The 26146-nt window shown below is 44.5% G+C and overlaps 2 protein-coding genes across 8 annotated transcripts in view; one reads left to right on the forward strand and one right to left on the reverse strand.

Annotated features, from left to right (window-relative positions):
- The first annotated feature begins 2073 nt into the window (after positions 1-2073).
- hexim1 (HEXIM P-TEFb complex subunit 1) lies at positions 2074-4041 on the forward strand. The gene has a single exon (XM_067616472.1). It carries the CDS (start codon positions 2465-2467, stop codon positions 3569-3571), a length of 1107 nt encoding a protein of 368 aa, XP_067472573.1. The 5' UTR covers positions 2074-2464; the 3' UTR covers positions 3572-4041.
- A 3236-nt stretch (positions 4042-7277) lies between these two features.
- Positions 7278-26146, reverse strand: part of arhgap23a (Rho GTPase activating protein 23a) — a 69012-nt gene continuing 50143 nt past the window's right edge. For 3 of the 7 annotated variants that reach the window (XM_067615837.1, XM_067615836.1, XM_067615833.1), the window contains exons 6-24: positions 25744-25798; positions 22558-24187; positions 18027-18182; positions 16979-17090; positions 16825-16864; positions 15847-15984; positions 15444-15752; positions 15283-15344; positions 15045-15163; positions 14438-14556; positions 14178-14330; positions 13987-14065; positions 13808-13881; positions 13576-13665; positions 13344-13469; positions 13179-13220; positions 12144-12237; positions 9105-9136; positions 7278-8993 (exon numbers count right to left, since the gene is read on the reverse strand). In XM_067615837.1, the coding sequence (XP_067471938.1) occupies positions 7554-8993; positions 9105-9136; positions 12144-12237; positions 13179-13220; positions 13344-13469; positions 13576-13665; positions 13808-13881; positions 13987-14065; positions 14178-14330; positions 14438-14556; positions 15045-15163; positions 15283-15344; positions 15444-15752; positions 15847-15984; positions 16825-16864; positions 16979-17090; positions 18027-18182; positions 22558-24187; positions 25744-25798 (4870 nt within the window). In that variant the 3' untranslated portion in view covers positions 7278-7553. Of the gene's footprint in view, positions 8994-9104; positions 9137-11429; positions 11455-12143; positions 12238-13178; positions 13221-13343; positions 13470-13575; positions 13666-13807; positions 13882-13986; positions 14066-14177; positions 14331-14437; positions 14557-15044; positions 15164-15282; positions 15345-15443; positions 15753-15846; positions 15985-16824; positions 16865-16978; positions 17091-18026; positions 18183-22557; positions 24188-24917; positions 25125-25743; positions 25799-26146 lie in introns of those variants that run through there. The other 4 variants (XM_067615840.1, XM_067615834.1, XM_067615838.1 and 1 more) reach the window with 4 other exon arrangements.

The raw sequence follows: 26146 nt of genomic DNA on the forward strand, positions 1-26146 counted from the left end.
TCTATTAGTAGTAACAGTGGGCCTGTGTTGTTGGATTCTCAGTCTTTGCTGCCAGTGTTAGGAGAGACCAGTCACCCACCATTAGAGGTCAAAGACTTAGTAGTACATTTCTTCCATGAATAGAAATAAAAGTGCTTTGTGAAAACTGTGAAGAAATTAAGTATGTGTATGCATGGTATAGGGAAGCATGCTCAGTTAAAGATGGAGTCAGTCAGTGTATTGACTTTTTTTTTATTTGAGTATGAAAACAGTCTTCCAACATGCAGTGTTTGTGTAAAGATTATGCAAAACAAAACAATACAAAACCAATATTAAGATATTGATAGACCATAACAAGGTTGGCATACTTTTAATCAAACAGTTATTTATTTCAGCAGCTCATTGTATATAAAACGACAACAAAGAATAGTTATAGTTCATCTACGGGTGGCTTGTATAACTAGTTTGCTAACCATCAGTAAACTAAAAGAAAGCTTCAGTCCTGGCTTGGAAGATCAGGGGCAGTCTACTTCCTGAAACTAAAATAGTTCGGTGGTTCCATATCACGGATTAATACGAACAAAGACTGTTTCTCCAATTTATTTATGCATATACAGATGTTTTGGTCTATACCGTTGCGACAGAATGTTATATTGCAAATGTTTAAATTCACCGTAATTCCGTAATGTGAAACTCTCACGGGAAGCATCTACACTCCAGCAATTACGCTGACCCAGTATAAACACACTGGCCTAGTTAGCCGCTAGCTAACGTTAGCAACTCATGTAGGGCCATTTTTGTTTTACTTTGTTCCCTGTTCGCTCCGGCTGTATCGACGAACGAATAAGGAAACGTTTGTATGAAACTGACCGCCCGTTAATGTTACATATATTATATTATACAAACGTAACATATATTAACTTTTTCTTTTACGCTACACCGTAGCGTTAGCCAGTTAGCATTAGCTAGCCTAGCCTCATGTACCGTTGCTGTTGTGGCGTTTATTGGTCTTGACTAACGCCAGAAACCGTTAGCTATGACATATTATCAGAACACGTAACATTTATTTTGGTTATAGTGCGTATGGCTTCACACTTTATGGAATGATGCAGTGTTTTAATTTGGGAGCGGCACCACGGAGCGCTCACTTGCTAGCTAGCTTATCCTTAGCTGATAACACATCAGTGTAAAACGAACACTGCGTTTTAAGAAAATGGGTTCCGCAGAAATGTTCTAAACGGATCTACACCACTCCACGTCCACTGGTTACAGGATTATCGAGCAAATGTGAGCTCGCCTGACCCACCCGTCAACAACGAGGGGACCGGAGATCTGCTCGTAACGGCTGCTTGACAATAAATGTCGTTTGTTTACGCTGCTTCCAGAGTTCCCCCCGAGCCCCTGCCCCGAAACGTATCACTCCGCACGACACACAAAATACTCTTATTTAAAACATTTAATGATCCAATTCGTACTACAAGGATACATTTATACGACACTAAACATGAACAACATTTTCATGTTGAAAATGAGCTGTATTCATTTAATTTACTATATGAACATTTAAAGCGGACTAGTTTCCGCGAGAGGTTTTCTTCATTTTGCTTACAACACGGAGGGTTTTTTATTGTTTTAATAATTTGGCGTTAGACTGTGTGGTCAGCAAATTGAAACAAGCCCTACGTTCTCACGTTTAAAACACGCTTATTTATTCCAGGATCAATATACAGCCATTCTAAAGAACGTTAGTGCGTCTGTCTTTCATTACTTTTAATCGCGTCCCCTTCATTTGCAGATAGTAGCGTCCTTAAAAATGCCCCGGACTGCTTTCTTGGTATAGTTTACGTACTTCTGATTGACTATTGGACTGCCCAATCAGAAAATACCATAAGCTTAGCAACAGCAAAGTTATACTCTTATCCAATCAACAAAGAGGAGGGTGGGCTTTAGTGTGGTCAAGATCCTAACACTTGATTGGTTTATATGCTCGTCAGTTATCGTAGACTTGTGGGCTATGTAGTTTGATATGCAGGCCTCCGCCAGTGTTGCGCTGAAATCCAAACCACATGTCCCACAATCCAATAGGCGTCGCGAGCAGCAGCATGCGCACGGCTGGAGGCGGAGCCACTATATAAGCACGAGCTCCCTCTTCTTGAGTAGCACACTGGACACTGTTGTGACGGCGGAACACAGTCTCCGGGTGAACGAAAGCTCTGACAGCGTCGAAACAGTTAATGGTAGTTAGCGACAGTTGCTCTGACAAACCCTTGGAGGAGTAACAAGTGTTTACTGTTCGGAAGTTTACTTTAACTTTGCGAGAGTTTGTTTTCAAACGTGATATTCAAACTTTTTTTGGTGACTCCTGCTCATTCTGGAATACGTATATTTTGTTCAAATTTAAGTTTTTTTTTAAACGAACTTTTAAGCTCAGTTTTGAGAGCATGAGCATAATTTAAAATGCGCTGAAGCGGAGCCGGCAGAGCGGATGATCAGGATGACAGAGCCAGTGGAGCAGACCCATCACCTGAAAACTTCAGGCAGCCCATCAGGTGGGAGCAGCGGAGCCGCTTTGGAGCATCTCCCAGCCAGCAACCGTGGTAGGCCAGAGGACGGCGACAGGGGGCGACAGAGAGACCACAAGCAGCAACAGCGGGCGGAGAACTGTGAGGATATCAACACAGACAAGTTATGGCAAATGAAAGGCGAACAGAGGGGGGTGTGTCCTGCCTTCGCAGCCGGAAACGATCGCACAAAGTGCCCGATTGCACCTCAGCCTCTCCAGAAACCCGATGTTCTTGCAGCAGGCGACGGTAATCACACCTCACAGGGAAACGGCGAAGACGAACCGCTGGAGGAGACTTTGAGCCAGGTGCAAGAGGAGTTGCATATCGACTCCGACACTGGCTTAGATGCGCGCCTGGGCAAGAAGAGGCACAGGCGTCGGACCTCCAGGAAGAAGCGCCACTGGAAGCCTTATTTTAAACTTTCCTGGGAGGAAAAGAAAGCCCTGGATGAGAGAGAGACTGAAAGGGCTTCCCGGTTAAGAGAGGAGATGTTCGCCAAAGGGCTCCCAGTGGCCCCCTACAACACCACCCAGTTCCTGATGGATGAGCACGACCGAGAGGAGCCCGACCTCAACACCGAGACCGGGGTCAGGCGGCCCTCGGGGGTGGGTGGGCGCATGGAAGACACGGGCAGCGAGGAGGACTTTTTCGATAACGAGGAAGAGGATGATGATGACGGCAGCGGCGGAGGTAGCGACGGCATCGGGAGGCCCGGAAACGCAGGTGGGGAGTTTCTCCAGAGAGACTTTTCCGAGACCTACGAGATGTACCACGTCGAGAGCCTGCAGAATATGACCAAGCAGGAGCTGGTGCAGGAGTACCTGGAGCTGGAGAAGTGCATGTCCCGGTTGGAGGAGGAGAACAACCGGCTGAGGCGCGCCGTGGAGCCCGGGGGTCTGACCGTGGAGAGCTCCCTGGTCCGGCTCAGAGAGCTGGAGAGAGAACTGGAGAGACTGAGGGCCCAAAACACGGAGCTCCTTCTGCAAAACCACCCGAGCAAAGACAGGGGCCAGGTCGCTACCAACTAAGGACACATGTCAAGTAGGGAAAATCCCTTAAAAAACACGGGACTACTGCATTTAAAATAATGTCATCCGTTTTCTGTAATCTGTTTGTCATCTGGACGACAAAGTCCTTGCATTGCAATGCAATACTTGACGTTTCTTTTCTATTTGGACTGTAAGGGTGTCCTGTTCATTTTTCATTTTTCAAGAGGAAATGTAAATATTTCAAAAAAATAAGATTTTTTTTGTAAAGAGTTGTATTTGACAACACGAGAGTATTTAGTTTGTTTTCCTGCTCAACTATATCCATTGACATAAATACTGGATTTTTGAATTTTAAAACAAACATTGTATGTTGCATTTCCCACTCAGAAATTGAATAACAAATTTGCAGCTAATTGGGCCGGATTGCAAAAGATTGTTTTGCAGGATAAAATTTTAACAGTTGTGTGTTAACATAAGTTCAAATAAACATTTTGAAATTCTGATTATAACCGTCATGTGTTGTGAAGCGTCTTGTAAAAAAAAAAAAAAACACAGGAAAGCAAACAAGCTGCAGCGTCAGAACTACTGTACGTGGCTTTCGTCAGCACGCTAATATTCACAAAGCTTTTCTTGTGAGGATCCTGAAACGGGCAAGACGACATCAGTGGGCTCTGAATAGGAAGAATACACGGACTGTAGCCACAGCAGAAAGGGGGGGTGGGGGGATGGGGCATGATAGAGATGCGCCTTATGAAGGTTAACCCACTCTGGAGTTAAATCTGTTAAGCTCAGACTAAGATATGATGCAAGAAGAAATGCTAATTGGATTTATGCCCCCTTTCAGAAACATTTTTTTGGTTCATAAAAGAAGAGCTGGGCATGTTTAAAAGCCAAGAAATCTGCTGAAAATGGTGTTTAAAGCTTTTAGATGTTGGTAGGAGAATGATCAGTTTCAGCAGGTTTTCAGTACTGCAGCTTATTTTCAAAGAATGCATAAATATTATACTTTTTATAAAAGAAGCTCAATAGTTGAGCTGAAGTTCTCAGAGGAAATCAGTGCCACAGGGCCTGGAGAGACTTTACTCATGTGCAACCTCTAGAGGGCGTCATTCAGCTCCTGTTTTAAGCTCGTCTGCGCTGCAAAACATGAGCCTCATCCTCCCTGCTTTTTTTTTTTTTTTTTTTTTTTTTTAAAGTATGCATCTTGCAAAATGACACAATCCCATAAACAAACACGCATGTAAACAAATTTTTTTTTAAACATAGTTCTGTTTATTTACATCATATAACCTTGCTTTAAAGCACACAGCCATGAGGGAAATGGTTTCAAGCGGACAACCTTTTAAGTCCAGTCATTTTCATATTAGTTATACTCAAAAGCAATTCCAAATGTACACAATACAATATGTTACATATTAAGATAATATGTACAAAAAGGTTTTAAAATACAACAATGAGACATTAGGTAAATCACATTTCAGACAACACACACCAACTGACTGTTGAGTTTTTTGGGGTTTTTTTGTTTCTTTTGTTCCTTTTGATGAAATCATGGGTTGTTTGCTCATCTCAGGAAGTTGAATGTTGTCTGGTATGACCTAATGCAGTTTTTAGAGTAGGGCTTGTTAGGTGTACCATATTCACACACACCGTGGATCACTAGGCAAAGAGAGATGACCTCCGTTTGTTAAGAAATGCAGCTGAGAGAATACTATGCCTCCTCCCTCTTAGCAGCATCAGTAATCGCTGTTAATCGCCTGTGTTAAAGGCAAAGAGAGTGCATAGACATATCCTTGGCTTGAGGTGTGCTTTTTTTTTTTTGTTTGTTTTGTTTTTATTTCACAGCCTCTCAGATAGGCCGCTTGTTTATTTAATGTACACATCTTTGGGTCAGTGCCTAAGTTATACCATCAACCACAGGAGAGGAGGGAGGAGACCCAGAAACAACAAAAGGAAACGGAAAGATAAGAACCGACCATGGCACTGCAGAACAAAAACACATTCCAGAAATCAGGCACTTGTAGAAAAAATCTTGAGGTAAGACAAGACAACTTATCATTTATTATTATTATTATCATTATTATTTTTCCACTGGGTTATTTGGTCAGATGTAAAGAGTCTCTCATGACTTTCGGACCTCCTGTTTGTGTCGTTTTTCTGATGGCAAAATTTTGTTCCACGGTCAAGACGAGAGATGATAACAACAGAATCATGTCAGCTGGGCATTTTGTATTCATTTCATCTAATGTACCATTTCCCCAGTGAGGGGAGGATTTATTAGAGCCTGACCTTATGGAAAACTCCTCGTCATGTTAACCCCAAGGTAATAAATCTCTGAGGGTTCATCTGCCGACAGATGAGCCCTCAGAGGGGACAGGATGAAAACACGTACATCACAGCCGGCATAAATGAAAAAAAAAAAAAAACGTAGTTGTTTGTATGCACTGCACCATGTTTAAACAGTCTCGTTGTCAGGCCTTTTCTCATTCTCTTGTACAAGAAAGAGCACACTTTGTCTTGCGCTAGTCAATATGAGCTGATTTGTGGAGGCAATGCTCAGTAATCCCAGACATGAATAACAAAACAAATGAGGTCAGCCATCACACAGTGTGGCGCTGAGCTGCCTGCAAACTTTCAAATATCATGTAATAACTGCCAGATCACATTTTCTCATCTTGCTACATGTAATTACTAGATTGTACATGTTGATGCAACATTGTTGAAAGTATAGTTACCAGATAAACTTATTTCTAAGTGTTTTTATCAACATTATATCTCATAAGATAAAGGTTTTTCTGCACAGTGCTGAGAATAAGAGAGAAAGGCCATCTATAAGGAAATAAGGAACAGGTTTAGTCATGTTTATCTTGTCTCCTTTGAACAGGTACACCCAAGAGGTGAAATCACAATAAAAGTACTTTTTTTACTTTAATACAAAATATATATAATATATATATATTGAATATAAAACAAAAAAAAAAAAGAATATATTAAGGGAAACATTTCAAGTAACATCTTGAAAGAAATGACTGTGCACTTGTACGCACTTTTGTAAACCATAAAAAAGAACTAAAAAAGTAAAAACAAATATGATAACATAATATTTATATTTACAAGGTTAACTTAACAAGGCTTTGTACAAATGTTACAAAATTGTTCAACACAAACACCTGCACACTCATGACATGACCACGAATATTGTTGCGCAAACACACATAAACATTATTAACAACTAGAGAGAGACAACTGTGTTCGGTGTGTTTGTGATCTACCGTGTTTATTGTTTTTTAGCATTAATGAGAGTGTTACAGTGTCTGTGGTCAGAGGAGTGACGTTTTTGGGAAGACCGATATGAAAAATCAGCTGAGATCTTGCTTGAAATGGTTTTTATTCTGACCTATTACTTTTTGAAACTGTATATATGTGTGTGTGTGTGTGTGTGTGTTCCCTCTTCTGGCTCACTGAAGTAGGTTTGGAGATATTCTATAATAGCTCATGTTAAACCCCACTTTGATAAGAAGCACCATTCTCTCAAGAACCAGAGGAAGGTTGCGTTTGTTTAGTAACCTTCTCTGGTTACTTGAAGGGATAAATAAACCCTTTAATTTATGTCATCGTCTGTGAGCCAGGCGGGAAGGAAGAGAAGACGGGAAGGAAGGATGCTCGTTTATTACTCAAATGAGAATTCTTGGCTGAAACATCGATTTTGATGAGGTCTCTGTGTGTGTGTGTGTGTGTGTCTCTGTTCTGTTTCTGTATTATTTCTAAAAAAAAAAAAAAAAAAAAGCACACATATAGGAAAAAAAAAACAAAAAAAAACAAAAGCTTTGGCAACACTGGAATGCCCCTTGCCATGCAAATGGAGCTTATCAAAAAGAAAAAGGGTGGCTGCTCTTAAAGCAACTAACCACAACCGTGTTCACACTGCTGCCAGTCTACTGACCTGCAGGGAGTCAGCAGCTCGGCCTGGACCCCCTTCAGAATCAGCTTTGGAGTGGATGGTGGGGTCAGCTGGCAGGGCTCACAGGTACTGGTGAAATCTTGAGGTGGGTGCTTGGTGCGTAGCCGGTCCTTGTTCGTGCCCGTCCGCATCCCGAGGCAGCCCTGGTGTTTTGACCTGGTTTTGAGTGTTGGGAGAAAGGGGGAAGTCATTGACAGTCATTGGGGGTCTCTTTTCGGACGCCTCAGTCGGGGAGGCCACCACGGTGTGTCTGCGCCAGGCACGTCTCTTCCTCCGCGTCTCGGGCGACAGCGGTTTTCTCAGTCCCACGCTGCGCAGGTCGTCGGCCGAGCCCAGCAGTCGGGCGCGGACCTGCTCTGCCAAAGACCTGCCGCCCGGGCCGGTCGGGGTGAAGGAGGCGGCCTCGCTGGGAGGCAGGGCTGGCTTGGGCCGGGACAGACGAAGACTCTCCTGGCTGCTGCCTGAGGAGGGGTTGGTTCTGGAGGTCTCCCTCCTCGCTCTGGGTGCGTCCTCTGGCCCGGCCCTGTCTCCCTGAGCCGCGGTCTCAGACAGCTCCAACAGGTCCAGGGAGCGAGCCTTGGCCTTCTCCCCCTTCAGCTTCTTCCTGGCCAGAGTGTCACACTGGATCAGCTTGTGGGAGTTGAAGGAAGGCCGCGAGTGCAGTCTGTGAGTAGTGGAGGAGGAGGAGAAGGAGGATGACGAGGGCGTGGTGGATCGCGCCCCTCCTTCACTCCTCTCCGCGGAGTCCGGTGTGTGTGTGAGGGGTGTGGGCGGGGCGAGGAGGTTCGTGGGTGAGAGAACGGGGGGTTTGTAGTGTGTGTAGAGAAAGCTGCGCGGGGCTGCTGGCGGTTGTGTGTTCACAGGTATCGGTGGGTGTTTGTCGGGTCTTTCCTGAGTGAGGGAGCGTGAGGCGAAGCCGCTCTCATTGTCCGTCTCGCTCACCAGCTCGCTGTGCTCGTCATCGGCGTCGTCCCCCCTCCCCTCTGACCCCAGGCTCCGCCCCAACGTGGAGAGGGTGGAGTAACCAGAAACGATAGAGCGTGCATCCTCCGGAGCTCGCCACGGCGGCCCCTTCACCTCCGCCCGCGCCTCCTCCTCTTGCAGCAGCATGGCTGCCTGACTTCCTCCTGCCTCCTCTTCCTCTTTACAGCATGACCGACTGGGAATAACCGCCACCACCTCTTCTTCTACCTCCTCTTTCACTCGGCTTTCTACAACTTCCTCATCTTCCTCCTCCTCTTCCTCTTCTTCTTCTTCATCGTCATCCTCCTCTCCCTCTGCTCGAGGAGCAGTGTCTCCTACAGGTGACTCTGCCTCCTCTTCCTCCTCTGCCCCTAGATGTCCGGCTTTGATTGGCTCGTGCTCTGAGTCGTCGTCGGTGCTGCTGCCCACACGGCGGCCATTATGGCGTTTCCTACGTTTGCGGCCCGTCACAGCTGACATGATGGACAGAGTCAGGAAGTCCTTCGCTGTGAGGTCTTTCTTTGACCCCCATGACCCCTGAAAAAGAAAGAAACCTTACTATTTTGGCGTTTTTTTGGACAATATGTGAGTTGCATACTGTGTGAACAACCAGAGCAACCTTGTGCGTAAAGTGTAAAGAGATGTTACCTTTGATTTCGCTGAGTCACTGTTGGTTGAGTCTGGGGAAAAAAGAGAATAAAGATCAGAGGGTCAGATCCGCTGAAGTTAACAAAAGGCCAGAAAAGAGCAGTGAACAGTCATGGCGGAGGACACAGAGGCAGTTGGTGTGGTCATCACTTTTTTTAAAGGACAAAGCCACAAAAAAAAAAAAAAAAAAAAAAAATCACATTGAGCAGAAAACTGCAGCTGCACCGCTCTGTAGGGACTGAAACTTTAATCATTGATATCACAGTGGTGTTTTCCAGCAGCTGCAAAAGAGAAAAAACCTGCTGTGACATCATAAATTGGATTGTTGCTATAATCTCAACACGCTTCAAAGTTTAAATCCATAGGAAGCAGTGCAGCAGCAGCTGTTTCGTGTCCTCATCCAGATTGAAAACGATAATTAAAAAGACAATTTGCTCTACTAAATGTGTCCTCCTCTGTGCCCTCCGACCTCGACGGACCCCCAGAGCAAAGACACTGATTTACACACTCGAGTATGTGGAGGAGAAACAATGATTGGGAAGCAGGGTGTTGGAGGAAAAACTGCATTAGGAAAAACACAGCACACATCGATGACATCACCAAAAAACACTGATGACATCAATCAGTGAAAGAAGCTTTGGGAGATGTGAAGGCAGAAATAATGTTGAGTGGAGGGTATGGAAAGAAACATTTCCCCCCACAAACACAAACGGACATACACACACACAATGCAGGATAAAGGCTGGTTTTGGTCTTTTACATACAGTAGTGCAGAAATCCAAATCTCTTGAGAAATACGGGGGTCATCAGAGGGTCGTTGCCTCTTTTCTAGATGGGAGTTGTTTCTGAAATGCCAACGTCATCTGTAAATTTCAAGCCAATTTACTGTATTTTGTGTTCTTCTTACAGATCGTTGGCCCAAACTTTCACGCTTCGTCTTTGGATCATGCATACACCCTGCTTAATATTAAAATCAGCACAGTACTTCACCAGTCTTGCACCAAAATCTGTGACCCATCAGTGTTTGGTACACTAAAAGGTATCAACTTGGAGGTGTTAGGACTCCACAGACAGAACTACACACTACTCGTGCTGAAATGATTGGTTGATTTAACAATTAATACATCAATAGAGAAGTTTTATAATACTGCAAACTGAGTATCTTTGAGTTTTTGAAGTAATTTGAAGACATCACCAAGTGGCTTAGAAATTGTGATGAGCATTTTTTTACTATTATCTGACATTTTATAGACTTAACAATTACTTGATTAATGGGAAAAAAATAATCAACACATTAATTGTAAATAAATATAGTCATTAGTTGCTGTCCTTTACACTAAGTTGCCACCATTTTTAGTAACAGCTATATGAGCGGTGTAAAAACTTTCATATACAGCTGAAAGTCCTGAGAGGTCAGAGAATCTGATGGGAAGCAAATCAACTGCTCTTTTATGTTCTGCTAGTTCATAAAACACAACTTGTTTAAATAGAGACTTCAGTCTTGTCTGTGCCTATAAATAGTGAATTAAGCTCATCTGAGTTATGCTCAAATATTAAATCTATCTCATGAGTTGGAGAACATTATAGTGCTTTTTAATAATTCTGTATGTGAGTGTCACATGAGCACAGCCATTGTTCAAGTGGTGTACAGTTTCCTCTTCCTAGTTCACATTTACTAAGGAAGACTTTACCTTTATTATTAGCTCTGCGCTGACTTGGCAAACAAATTCCCTTTTTTTGAAACAGAGGCACTGACATGATACAAAGGCCGAGGAGGAAGGGCGAAAGTTCGGGCCGCCGCGGAGAAGCCTCGCACAAAATCTTGACAGAAATTGGCTGTTGATGCAATTTGAGGCACATCAGAAATGACACCACCTAGAGTCACTTAGAGGCTAACGGTTGGGGTTAGGAACCCGATGATTGGACTACACCGACTGAAATTGCCCGTAGGATGGGTTGAACTGGGAGCTGTCTCTCAGTGACAGACCGTAGTGTCAGATATAGCAGCTTTAACAGGCAGCGAGCATCCAGTCATCCGTTAATTTATTAGTCAGACTGGGACATATGAAGTGACACGTTCTTACATAGACCTCAGTCTGACACTGAGAGGGAGACGCTGACTTTCAGGGGGGGGGGGGGGGTAATGGAGACCATGGAGACATGAACCATCACCACCACTACCACTCTCTCTCTCTCTCTCTCTCTCTCTCACACACACATGCCCATTATTTCACTTTCACAATATGATGTGCTTACTCGATTGCACATGCGCACACACACACACACACACACACACACGTATTGCCAGGGGAGTTCCCATCCTACCGCAGTGGCTGCTCCACAGGCTCGGCTGAGAGAAGGAAATGCAGAAACGTACAGAGAAAGTGAAAGATGAGCAACGTGGAAGGAAAAAAAAGAGGTCAGCAGAAAGGAGAGAAGTATAGGCACGCTATCAAACACAGAAACACTCCAAGTGCTAACGGATGTAAGATTTCATTTCTTATGCTGCGTTCCAGTTCTTTTGGAAAGTAGGGAATTCTGGCTTTTAAACAGGGACGAACTTCCAAGGAGGTATTTCAGTCAAGCGAGGAACCAAGTTATCTGACGTCATGCCGACATGGCAGCAGACACTGTCGACACTTGGGAGGATTTCTTTAATGTAATCAAAAAGTAAGTCATTTAGTAACATAGAGTAATGTAGATTATAAAACATCTGTCATCGGAACAAGATTAATTCGCCTACTTGTTGAATCAAGTGTCTTTTTCCTGAGACTTAATTAAAAAAATGCCTTAGATAAGAGACACTGTATTGATAACAACTGAAGAATTGTTCTATTGTTTTAAGATAAATCTGGTCTGACAGCTGGAGTTTTTCTTCTCAGTTCACTGGAACACACAGATCATAATTTATGACCCACTAGTGGAGAATTTCCTGCTTCCACTTTTGAGCAGAACGCAGCATTAGCTTCGAGTTGCGATTTACAGCTGCCCGAATGCTATTGGTCGGCAGAAAGACAGCAGAGAGAGCGGCGCGCTCACCTGAGGCCTCCCCGAGCAGAGCGGTCCTGCCGATGTTGGACAGCAGGTGGTCGATGTTGGGGGCGGGCTGCACATCCTCCGTGTCCACCGGCGTCTGGACGGACAGACACAGGACGATTCAATTACACAACAAAAGTCTGTGATTTACAGTCACCGGTCAGTGTGTTCACCTCAACGGTTGTTAGTTCACCTACATTTCGGGGAATGAAGTAGGGAACTTCCTATTGAAGAACTCCACTTCATTATTTGGAAAACGGGAGTTATGAAAAACTAGATCATCAAGTTTCTTGCACAGATGCACACAACGTGGAAAGATATGGCTTTTGGATAGACTGTCTGGCACATGTTTGCTGTCTGTGCTGTCCATCACAAAGATTAAACTACAAGGTCAAATGTGGTACAATCAGTGATTTATTGTTCTTATAAAATAGTATAATCACTCCGTTGTTTGATAAAAAAGAAAGATCATAAATGATCAATGAATTGCATAACTGAATGAAAGTCATGACGGAATGATGGCTAAGCTATAAGTGATGTTTACTCAGCACATTAATATTTTTATTAAATCTGCCAAAACGTGTAATTTCATCTTAGGTTCAGCCAGATTCCAGTATTATTTTTACCATTTAGGTGAAATAATTTCATTTGACAGAATAAATCATTAGAATCTAGAAAATTATACAGTTACACAAGTATACCAATAGAGAGCAGCACAGCTTTGCATTTGGTGATACGGTTTGTTCTTCAACTTAGTTTACTTGTATCTCAAATTTCCCCAGAAGCAGTTCTTTTTTTTTCTTGTTTGAGAAAACATTTACAACATGTAACAATTACTTATTACAAATTTGCAGAGATGTTATACAAAGTTATTTGACACCACACTTGAAAAGATTCTCTTATCAGAGCTGTGATTTTGTACACCGCACACTGTAGCCGACCTTTCCTTTCAGTCTTCAGAGCTACTGAATATCACTGTTTCTGTTGTACAAGTCCAAATAAATCATTATGCTAGCACAATAAAAATGGGAGACATACCTTTTCATCCTTGTCTGGCTCTTCATTGAAAAACCAGATGTACTAGAAGAAAGACACAGAGAAATAAATATTTAGCATGTAAATCAGAGTATTACTGATTTGTGTGTGTGCGTGTGTGTGTGTTTGTGTGTGTGTGTGTGTGTGTGTGTGTGGGGCGCCTCTCACATGTTGGATTAGCGTTTCTACTATCTTGTAGCGGTCGGGCATGTGTGTGACCATGTCTTTCATGTTGTCTTCGGACGTCCGAACCAAAGTCGGCCCAAACACCAGAGCCAGGTTACGAGGCTCCATCTACAAACACCAAACAGTAAAGACAAACAATGACCACCCATGAATCCTGATAACATCACTGTTATTAATGATTGTGACACATGATTTCTTTCACACACATACACACCTTGTTTTTATCTGAGTTATCTGCTACAGTCTTCAGGTGACAAACCAAGAACTTCAGAGTGTGGTAATAATAATCTGGAAGGTCTCGAATCTGTGAAAGACAAGAGTGACAATACTGATAAACTTGTTGTACCTGTAACACACACACACACACACATGCGTGCACACGTACACATTAGTCACGTAGGTGAATGATCCTGTTCAAATTGACTCATGATTAAACAAACTCGTACCAGTTTCTTCATAGTCTTTAGTCTGTCTGATGCACTTTCCATCCGATTGGCGTCAATGAAGTCGTTGTATTTGTCTGTGAAGATATTCAAATATTAAAATACACGTAAGATAAGGTTTTTATTTAAATACAGTGCGAGGCAGTAAAGTATGTGGCTTGTCGCAACACGTTAGGACTCACCGTTGGTGAAAAGCGGCTCTGGAAGTTTCCGGAAAAAGGATTTGAGTAAGCTGCTGACAACGTTGAGGTCCTGCCATTTCTGTTGACAGCGAAGAACACAGAGATTATGATATTTCAACTTCTGATGCTGTACTATTATAGTTTAGTCGGTTCCGTGGTTTATTCTACAAGGTGATTGGTTTGTTCCTCACCTCCTCTGCAGGGTTGATGTCGACTCCCTTGTTGAGCTGGTCCTGAAGCATCGACACCATGGCGTTGTTCCCCGGCACCCGGTAGATCCCGGTGTATTCCAGACCCATCTCCTCCACCAGACCACAGCAGATCTCCACGATCATCGGGATGAACTGAGACGGCAGATGGAGAGATGACAGATGGAAATATTATAATCAGAAACACAATTATCATTATTAAATCTGTTTCATTGCACTCGGATGGAGATATTGAGGCTGACCTTATTATTAGCACCCGGTTGACATTCCTCCAACCTCACACCGAAAGCTTTAGGCCCGGCTTTCTTTGTCTTCTTCATGATGTTAATTCCCCACGGAGACTTTGGAGGGCTGCTCTCATCTGGGGACAGATCGAACAATACTTAAGACAAACAGCAAAAAAGGGAAACTTTACCTGTGTTATCATCAGCATTGGGCCACAGGATTATTACTTATTCGCAAAGTAACACATAACTCTTTCAATTTGAAAAATAGCCTGGCTATTACTCCCTCTAAATATAAAACTTAAGTTAAATTATCTTACACTGTGCTACTGTAGTGATCTCCTTAGTAGTCTTGGAGGAAAATGTGCTTTCTCCAGCTAAAAGTCAATCCTGCTACTTTAATTCAGTGCTGTTGGTTTAGTCATAAAGTCAACCTAACTTTTAAAGAAAAGATATTAATCATTTCTCAGCGCTGGAGGTCTGATATAAGAGTAATTCCTAGAATCATTGCTTCTACACTAAAGTAAATTATTAATATTTCTTCTTAAATATGACTTTTGTCCGAGTGCTGACTCCCCCACATGCGGCGCATACTGCCAGTGCTGCTGATTTTTCTTTCACTGACCTTTGCCGTCTGGTTTGGGGGAGCGTGGCGCTCCGGCAGCGTTCTCTGTCTTGGCGAGCAGGAAGGGAGGCTTCATGCGGGGCATCCTGGGAGAGGAGTCGGGCTTACTACCTGTTGGACTGCAGGGGGAGACAGAGAGACACGTTCAGTTCAATCTGTCAGCCATGACAACAGGGACAGTGTGGTGGCACCGGCAGCTTCATTATGTTCAAGTGGAATCTATAATCAGGTGACTCACCTTTGTTTCCTGTAATCATTCAGCTTCTTATTTATGAGTGCCTGTCTGGAAAAGCCGAGCTCCTGCAGCAAACAAAGACACCAGATTCTGTGAGCTTTTCTTTTCTAGTATAAACACATTACAGGTGTTAAAATCTGACAGGTAAAGATGTGTCCTCTGACCTCGTTGTCCGTCTTGCTGTTCTCCCTGATGACCTTTATCCAGTCCAGCATGTCCTCCCGGTCCTCCGCCTGCAGCAGGTACTCACAGAAGTCCTGGGTGGTCAGCCGCAGGGCGTGCTTGCGCTTGGTCTCACTGTAAGCAATGTCCACCAGGCAGCCCCGGATGCTGATCGGCTGCTCGTCCTCAGCCCCCCCTCCGATGGTGGCCCCTCGAAGCACCGCCTCCCTCTTGTCCTTGTAGAGGAACAGTGAATGGGAGCGAAGCACTGAAAAGACTCGCTTCCATGGACGCATGCCGCTGCCCACCTTCTGTGAAGGAAAGACAAGAAGGGATGTGAGCGTTTGCTTGGTTTTTAATACTTTCCTGCCTTCATTTATTCCTTGGCGAGCCTGATCTGCCCACCTTGCCCTTTTCTGTGAGGATTTGCTTGAAGTGCAGCCATCCTTCTCGCCGTACGTCGCTGTAAGTGATGTTTCCCAGCTCTGAGGTGGAGTGGCGTTTGGAGCGAACCTCCTCTGCTGTCCCAATGTTGTCCAGAGACTGAAACACACACAGGAAAATGTTCAGAATTATGATTGATCTGGATTGATCAATCTGTTAATGGACAGACTATCAAACGTTCTAGTTCTTATTGCCTTGAGACCTGAAAATGAAAAATCATAAAATCCTAGACTTTTTTACCCTGGGCTAAGATATTATGAACAAAGTACTTTATTAATCCCCCAGCGGGGAAACTGTGCCACCATACAAATAGGATAAAAGACAAACAAACAGGTGGCTAGTCGCCAAACTGGGGCTGGCACCTAGACGCACAATTGTGAAAGAAGGATCTTTATATTAACATCCTTAACTCTATGTGACCCTGTGTGCCAAAACCTTTTTTTTGTTTTGGTAAGAGTTTGGTTGTTTTGTCTCTTATGGCCAAAGGGGATTTCCAGTGTTTCCAGAGGCATATTTTGTCATGGTTTGGTTGAGACTTCTCCTCTTGCCACATTACATCATTTTGCAACACATGTACCAGCATTTCAGAAGGCGACCATCTAGCCTCTTTGTTCCTCTTTAAGTCGCCAAATACCGCTTTTAAAAGTCACATAAAAAAAATGATCCATGCCTGACGTTTATTCAAGCTGACAACTGGCATTCAATTGGAAATGACCCGCTTAAGCTGCTACATTTGAAGTTTGAAACACATTGATTGCTAAAATGAAAATATCTATTTCAGTCTGATGTGCAGAAAATCACCAGAGGCACAGACTGAGCAGAAAATGTTCACACCTAATGGTTGAAATAAGCAGAAAGGTTTTGCTGAGACGTTTAGCTTACAAAATGTTATAAGATTTTTTTTGTTTTCTGCATGTTGATCAAAGAAGCAGAGCTCACCCCATCTGTGAAGAAACTCTTCACTCTCTTTGGTAGCCTCCTGCGGAAAAAAACTGAGGGTTAAATGCGAAAACGGCTACCTGCACATTTAATTTAGTAGATGTCATTTAAATCCAATAACCAGCCATTTTTTTCTAAGTTCCACAGTACTCACGAGAAGACTCGCCCTTCCTCTCTGAACGTGTTGAGTCCTTCGTCACATGACTTGGAGCGCTCTGTGGTGATGGCTAGAAGATAGGAGGAACGGCGACTGGATTTAATACTGCCTGCTCAGTGAGGAGATGAATGAGTGGAGAGAAAAAAAGGAGAGAAGAGAGAAAAAATAAAAGAAACAAAGAGACAGAAAGAGAGAGAGAGAAATACAGAATGTTGATGTAATGCCAATCACCAGAGTCAACGGCGTTGGATTAGAAGACGGGGGACAGTGAGGGAGGAAGCAGGAGGAGGGTTTAGGTGGCGAGTGAATGGCTGATGTGCTTGAGGATGGATTGTGGGGAAGATGAGCTGGAGCGGTGGGTTAGATTAAATTATCTCCGGTTACTTTTCTCACCACTGGCATGCAGGTATAGCCTCTGTAGAAACATACTGCCATGCATTGAGCTATCTGTTTAAAGAAAACTATCATGCATGCAGATTTGCCCATTTTAAACCATAAATCTGAACACACTGAATTTAAATCTCAGACCAGCGTTTTGGCCTTCATGCAGGGCAATGAATGCAATTTTCTTTGTGTCAAACATGCAGTCTATAAATCCAGCATGCAAAAAGTAAAATACACAAAACACTGTTAAAAAATCCTCATCTTATCAAGTAATTTATTTCCAGTATTTAATCCTAAAAGTCTTGTTTTGAAGTGAAATAATCTACAAGTGCAGCAGGATTATTTCAACCTGTTTCCAACAAAAATCAACTTTCAAGAAATTAGTGTCTTGTACTGTTTTGTTCATTAGTTTTGAGTAAATAAGACTTTTAGGTAGTTGATGAGGTGTAAATTTTAGCATCTAGAATAGCAGAGGTGCTTACACCTTCATGCAATTTATAGCCAAGTACAACAAACCAAACAAAGTAAAGAGATTGAGGAGTTTTTAAAAAAATATATCACGCATGCTTCATGCTACTTTGCAGGTAAAAACCACAGATCAGATGCTTTTCGGCTGCATGCAGTGGAGAGGAGGAGGAGGAGGAGGGGAGGGGGAACTCACTGCAGTCGTGTGAGAAGAGCCTAGTGAGGGGGAAGGTGAAGGTGGGGGAGGCGGGGCTGGTGACCACGGCAGGCGCCGAACTCATGCCGCTGGACACCACGGAGGACGCCGGCACATGGCGGGCACGCAAATCAGCGCCGGGGCTGGTCGGCTCATCTGTGGGGGGAATGGAAGGGAAAGAGGGGAAAGGGAGAGCAGGAGGAGAAGAGGAGGTGAAAGAGAAAGATGGGATAGAGTAGTAGGTGTTAGAGGAAAATGTCAGGAGGGGAAGAGGGAAAGGATAAAAGAGCAAGGGTTAGATTAAGAGAAGGTGCGGAAGAGGAAAGGTTTTTACGGGTGAAACGGTTAAATACTGTCTCTCGAAACAAAACAAATGCATTCGACCATTTCTTTCACTTTCACCTCATTTTTAAATGTCATTCATTCAACTGCAAAATCAACACATACGACAATCACATCGTAACATGAGGCATTTCTAGATTCCAGTGAGAGTTACAGAAAAGACACACTTAAGCATCCACCATCATTTACAAATCCACAGAAGAGGCTAAAGGGGCTAAAACATGTGCGACTCTCTTAGGAGAGAAAAACAATACAAATGCAAACTGACTAAAGAGAAGAAAAGGCAAATAATTTAAAGATAATGCAGTACCTGTGTCTCCTGTTGCCATAGATAGAGCTATTCAGTTGATAACAGTGGGGGGTTTTGCAACAAAGATCTACTGGCTCAAGGTTTCAGTTCTTTATGAAATTTACAGTCATTACGTGTCAGGACACATGCAACGAGAAATATGCCACAATCTTAACAAGTAGACATGTGAATAAAGTGGGCGATTGAACGTAGATATTCAGGGTGATTCTCATGCCATGAATGAAGCTTCAGTGTTGAGGAAGACAAAGGAATAAAACAGTTTGATAGCTCACACAGGGTACAAGCCTCAAATAATTTTTGCTGCAACAAAAGGATATGAAACATACACACACACACACACACACACACAGCTCACACTTCCTGACTGACAGAGAGGATTAGAGACCGGCCTGGTATTTGCATAAAGTGAGGAGAAGCTGGATTTTCTGGGTGACATTTTAAACTGTCAGGACTGAATTGCTGCGAGGCTCTGAGGCTCCGGTCTGCTCTGTGTGGGAACAACAGAGGGCAGCACAGCTTCAGACAGCTCTGCAGACTGAAGGGGACTCGGTCTGAGATCCACCCCCACAGACCACCACATTTTGTAAGATTCTTGCTAGGGTTTCTCATTTCATCTCACTCTTGCTCTTCTTTCCTCTATCCTTACTTCTCTGCCTCTGCATCTTCTCCTTCAATAATGCCACATCCTTCACCATCACCCCCCTCCTCTCCACCCCCCCACCCCTTATTCACCTTCTTTAAATTTTCTTTTTGTCTCTCTTTCTTTTGGCGCTCCTCCATCTCCCACCCCTGTCGTTCTATTCTTCACTCTTGTGCATACTAGAGCCCGACATAAGGCGGAAAACATTCCCAATCTGGGATGAGGAATCTGCCTGTTTACAGCGTGGCCCAGAAATAGCCGGGCTGTGGGTTTAACAAAGGCCGTCATTAAAAAGAGCAGCCATAGAGTGAGCTCTGAGACGGGCCAGCAGAGGGGAGCAACATACTGCCTACGAGCACACTGCCTACGACACTCTCTATGTCCGCTGTACTGTATATCATGTATGGAGTCATTAGAGATTAGAGGAGGAAAGAGGTGAAGAGAGAAGAGAGAGCAAAGAAAGAGCTAAAAGAAGAGACTAAAATCACTCAACTGTGGGGATTTTTATGCTTTTAGAGAAGTTGAAGGATATCATTCCACTTCAAGAGTTTTTAAAATTCCTTCATAACTCATTGGATCACTTACTAAAAAAAAACGCTATTACCAAATGTGTAGAAACCTTAATTTGAAAGGAAGTATGAACACCTTTTTAAAACTGATCAAAAGAGGTCAAGCTTCTCAAATATGAAATGTAGTCCAGCTATGCAAGAACTTTGCCTGAATTATGTAAAACTGACTAAGTAAACAAGACTGAATGAATGACTCTGACGAAGCATTCGATGCCAGCTTTCAGTAATTTACTTGACAGTTTTCTACGCTTGGGGTTACAGACATATTTTCAAGTCGAACAAGTTAAACGGAGACGAAAACAAGGATTTTAGAAAAAGGGAGAGAGAGAGAAAAAAAAAGAGAAGGAATGAGATTAAGACAGAGAAAACAGGAGTCTGGTGCCTGTAAGACAAGACGGAGGGGACGAGAAGCCTTTTTTTTTTTTTTGAAGAGGGACAGAGGCCAGCACAGAAGGTCTCGGTCCTGGTCTGTTGTGTCCAGGCTCCAGCTTGTAAAGACAGTAATAGACTGAACCCCCACACACCCACACGGACACACAAACCCCTTCATCTTCCAGAGCAGCACAATAGCAGCATTGAGGGCGGGAGCTGAGTGTATGGGCCCCTACTGTTCCCCACAAGAAGCGCCACAAAAACCTCCTGGTAATTTACAGCTTTAGACTCATGTTGAAAGACTCTAAGTGGGTTCAGAGTGAAAAACTGAATCTGTTGACGTGCATCTTCCTGTTTTATGCACTTTATAAGAGAAATAGAGATATACTAAATACTTTATCACCGTTTGGAGCTAGCGTTAAGAAAAAGTAAAGAGAGTTTTCGATATCTCTACATAAGACGTCATGAAAACGTTCTAGCTGTCAAGACACAGGCTGCCTTTGTGCTCCTCTGCTCTCTACCTCGCCGACATCCCTGCTTTTTCAGACAAAAAAGAACAACAACCGCCTCTTAAATCGCATGTTCCCAAACGGACCCAGATCATATCAGCATCTCTGTCAGAGAGATAAAGAGATGAAGAGAGAGAGAGAGAGAGAGAGAGAAGAGAAGAGCTAGTTCTCGTCTACGGGGAGAAACTAGCCTAGTTTCAGTTTATGGCCATTAAACGTGCCCCAGCCTGCAGCTCTGCCTGGTTTCGTGTAATTCAGGTGAAGGTACGAGGCAAGAATGTGCTCTGACAGACAGAAGAGAGAGAGAGAAGTAGAGAGAAGCCTGTTAGTTTGCTGATCCGCTGGATTTTCTGTCTTTAAATGACTTTCTCTGGCCGAGCGTGGCTTGGCTCAAATATCGACGGTCATTCCAAGTTGGGTCAAAGCTTCCAACCAAGTCAGCTGATTTGAATCTATTTGGCATTAGGGTAAGCAGCGGTTGTTTTCCTCAGGCTGTGAGAGGGTGATGGAGGCACGGCTCGTATGACCGACTAACTTCGCTTGCATACGGTTTGACTTAATGGCTGCTGTACACGTCGAGTGATACAAGCAAATCTGAACCCTGCGGAGCCCCCCTCTCTTTGAGTGTTTTCAGAACAGGGAGCAAGCTGGGACATGATCACAGTAACCTCTCACTGACAAGAACATATGAAGCCATAACTGTACATATTCATACAAACAACCCTCAACTAGACGCAGAGCTGCACAGCATGCATGCACAGAAGCTATGACAGATAATCATTATCTGTTCATGGCAAAATCAATCTGTTTTTCATTCAATCTGATTACTTTAATTCAACTTGTATGCAAAAGTTCACAATATTGCAAATTAAAATGCAAATTGAGTGCACTGCTGTCCTCTTGGTCAATAAAAAAGTGGATAAAATCTTACTAAGGGAGTTTTCTTTTCTCTGAAATATCTGACAGGCGAAATTTCACAATGTTCAAAGTGTAATGAACTGTAATAAAAGAGCACAGTTTAACAAGCAAGCATGCCAAGTCTATTTACACAATAGATTTCCAGTTAAGTGAGTCACACAACTTCTTCATCATTTAAAAAATACTTCAATAAACAGTTTTTGTGATACTAATAAACCACTAATTCCAATCCGCTTTTCTAAACTGATAAACCCCCCAAAAATGAAAAAAACTAAGATAGTAACTGGCTAAAAGATAAGAAAAAGAGACTCTACTGATGTGAAACTGCAAATAACGACAGGCCGACATACTACAGGGATTACGGGCATCTCTATCACTCTGCTGCTCACACACAAACACAAACATCCAGGAGGACTCCACCTCATTTCCTCAGCACAGTGAGGTGACCTTAAAGACCCGGGGCAGGCAGCAGGATTAGTGAAAAACCATCAGATATGATTCAATCAACTACTAATACTGTCTGTAAGACTGTGGGAAGTGCCAGTATTACCCAACGCAAACATTCACAGACAAACACACACACATCAGCAGAATCTCAGTGAGAGAATGGAAACTGAACCTTAGAAGTGCCTAGAGCCTGAATGGACAGACAAGAAGGAAATTAAGGAAACACACACACATTCCCCAAACTCATAATTTCGTCTGAATTATAGCTTTGCATTTCCTTTCAGTTAAGCTTTCACTAACATTCAATAAACACACGATGTGGATTATGTTTTAGAATGAAAGCGATGAAAATCTAAAGGTCAGTCGGAGTAAGGCGTAGGAGAGGAGAGGAGAGGAGGATGAAGCTCAGAAGCTCCCTGCTTACCTATGTAGGGGATGGAGGCCAGGGAGTCATCCTCTATAGGGAGGGGGGCGAGGTTGCCGTTTGTTTTATGTGGGGCTCTGTCTCCTGAGGAGCCCAGGGTGGGGGCTGAGTCCTGGGGATCTGGGGAAAACAATGAGGGTTCTAGCCCGTCCATGGGCAACGCATAGTGGGGATGACGCATGCCATGGGCGTTCCTCCGCCCGGTGGGAGGTTTCTGTCTCATTACCACTTCCTGGGTCTGTGCCAACACCTCTGACTGCCCCTCCACTGACCCCCGTTCCCTCTCGTGGTTCGTAGGCCTGTACGCTCTGTCCTGGGATTCGGGTGTGGTGGAGGCCAGCGGGGATGCGGTCGAGGAGCTGAGAGGTGCTGGGGTGCCCTCTGGTGGGCTGGTTTTAGGGGCTGGGTTCCAGTTCAAGTGGGGGCCAGAATACGAAGGGTCCCTGAAAGAGTGTGCTTGCTGCATGATGCGGCCCGTCTTACGGTAAAAAGACGGGCTGTAGCTGCGGTAGCCCACCGGCTGGTCGTCCATGCTTTGCCCGGGAGGAAGTCGCCTGCTCTGAGGGGCGGCCTGCTGGGGCTGGGAGTGGGACTGGGTGTGGGTCTGGGGGTGGTGTTTAGAATGTGACTGTGAGTGTCGGGACATCGGAGGAGCTTGTGAAGCACCGTAATGGCTCCCCTGCCTCGAGTAGGCGTCAGTTCTGGGGGGTGGCTGGGGAGCCTGCTGGTGCCATGAGGGCCTCTCAAACCGAGGCGAGACCAGTCCAGCTGCTGCTCGGTCCAGCATCTCTAATGAGCGGCCGTGGCGATCGTACTGGGCCAGCAGGTTTTCAGAGCGAGTTCGGGTATAGTTAGAGGCAGGATGGCCCCTACCTGGGCCCCCCTCCCAGTCTCCATATGACCAGTAGGGATCTCCTTGTGGCCCTGGTCCTGACTGCTGTAGTAACAGCAGGGTGTCCTGTGAGGCGCTGTGTGGCCAGCCTGCCCGCTGCTGCTGCCTCCTTGTCTCACTGAGCCGGTCCTGAGAGTAGCTGCGGTGGCGGGTCTGCATGCTGCGTCCTGAGCGCTCAGGCAGCTGGCTGTAGTACCAGTCAGAGAGGGCCTGCTGGCAGCGCTCACTGCGGCCGTGGCTGAGCTGGGGCAGGGGGGGACTGGTCCAGGCAGAGCTGGACTTGCGTGGCTGGGCCTGTGAGGAGCTGGCAGCATGGTGGTTGGGGTAGTGGACTTGCAGCGGGCTGGACAAAGGGCCTCCTGACGAGGAAGAGGAAGAGTAGGAGCGCCCCCTGGTCTGGCCCTGAGGCTGCTGGCTGGTCATACCGTACTGGATCTCCTCTGTGCGGTGGGCAGGGCTGCTGTGACCCACACCACCTGGCTCTCCTGCCCGCCCCTCCTGCCAGCTGGCTGGGCTGCCCACTGCAGAGCGGTTGTCCAAAGGTGAAGAAGGACTGGAAGAACCTGCCCAGCGACTCCAGTTATCCAGCTGATTCTGGCCCATGGCGGCAGACGGAGGGGCTCCAGCAGGGGACGTGGTCTTGGTGCGAGGGTAACAGAGGGGAGGCGGCGGCGGGAGGTTCTCAGCTCCCCCTGAGAAGGGTTCGTTGCCCGTCAAGTAGGCATCCTGGGAGTATGCCTGGGAGAGGAGGGAAAATGGGGAGAGAGGTGAGACATGACATGACAGGAGAAGAGTTTGAGCAGGTGGGTGTTTGTGGGAGTCCAGACCTTAAATCAAAATATGCTCATACTGTTAACAAGTTTGACAACAACACAGACCACAGCCATAACTCAATAAGACAGCCTCATGCTGATGTATATTACACAACAATCCTCAAAGTGGAATGGTCTCTCAGCTCAACCACTTCGCCACGGTTTGTCCCCAGGGCCTCAGCTCTCCACACAAACACATGCTAGCTAACAAACTGCATGAACTGCCTTCAGCAAACGCCAGAAACTGCACAGCAGCCAGCTGACAAATACACATGTCCCTGCCAATGTTGTGTACACACATACAGGATATATATATACACCTTGTGCTGCTTTGAGAGTATCCATTGCAAACAACAAGCATAATATTAACCGATTACGTTATCAATTAGCCACACTGTCACATTTAAAGCATCACTTACAACTTTGACTCAACTTCATAACACCAGGAGAAGAAAAACATTCTTGCTAACAGTCCTCACATTACAGAGTAAAGCTTAAATACAGTTTGACAAGTTTTTCAAGATTTACATAATCAATCTAGGCCATCCACAAGAATCCAAAACCTTTTTTCCTCAGCCTGCGTGTTAAACTTGTAGTCACCACAAACAGACACAGGGGAGGAAGAGCAGAGGACAAGACAGGAGACTTATCCTCACCAACACTCCTGCCGCGACACTCCTGCTGCTAAAACCTGCCGTTCTTCTGATCTGACGCCCTCCTTCTTTCAGATATATTCAATCTTTTCACGATTCTATTACTTTTTTCGTAAGTTTTCTATCTGTTGATCCTCTTGTTTTCTCCTCTCTCGGATCCTTCCAAAGTCCCTCTCTCCTCCCTCTCATTCTCTGTCTTACTCCACCCTGTGGGAGTGTGGAAGGAGGCGCAGCACTGGTGATGTCATGCTAGGAATGCAGCAGATACAGGCGTAGCAGTGAGGGGAGGAGTATACGGACAGAGGAGTGGGTTTGTAGTGTTAAGACATGCAGTTTATTTGAATTTAGAACCGAGTTTCAGGCTCTTTTTCGCAGGAATGGATGTGTGAAAAAGATGATTTAAATCTGGTGATATTTGGTTTTGTATGTTGACATGTTGCTCCATGTTAATGGGAGGGGCGAGGGATGATGCATGTCTGATCATGTGAGCGAACATGGGGCAACCTGTGGAGCGACAAAAATGTGTTGTACGGTACATGGGTGTGTGTACGAAGCGAGCTGCTTTTTAAAAAAACGTAAGCTTCAACAGTCAAGACGGCTTTTAATGAATGCGTGTTGTAATCTAAACACAGAGCAGAGAGCCTCTGAGTCATTCTCCAGCCATTCTAACAAAATCTCTACATTCCTTGACAATGACGGGGTGAATCATGGTTGAACTTTGCAAACAGAAAAATATCATATTCCGCAGTGTCTTTGAATAATGTGTGTGATTCATGAGTGGTGTTTTTGGGGGGATAAGGTGTGTAAAAAATCCCATACTCACACTTACCAACTGAAGCACATCTTCATCTTTTGGCATAATGGAGAGTTCCAGCACACTCTCACTGCAAGACATACAGAGGGGGGAAGAAGAAGGGAGGACAGGAAGAATTTAAATAAACGAGATAGGGGTGAAAAACAGATTAGAAAAGGAGAAAAACACTACTCTCCACCACAACATAATGAGCTCACATCCAAAATTTTTTCCCTGTTTATTGATATAATATGTTAGTCACCAATTTCTGTATTAATCTTAATAATTAATCCTCTGACTAATTGCTAGAAAGGTTAAACTAAACTAAAATAAGTTTCAGTCCTGTCAAAAAGCACACCAGCAAGGAATGCTGGATTGGTATTGGGGCCAATATTGACTTTATCAAGTGTATTGGTAAGCCAGCTGCAGGCCAGCTGTT

Source organism: Thunnus thynnus, chromosome 17 (assembly GCF_963924715.1).
Source record: "Thunnus thynnus chromosome 17, fThuThy2.1, whole genome shotgun sequence".
Taxonomy (NCBI): domain Eukaryota; kingdom Metazoa; phylum Chordata; class Actinopteri; order Scombriformes; family Scombridae; genus Thunnus; species Thunnus thynnus.

Coding starts and splice junctions, on each gene's coding strand:
- hexim1 (XM_067616472.1), top strand. CDS start 2,465: ATGATCAGGATGACAGAGCCAGTGGAGCAGACCCATCACCTGAAAACT.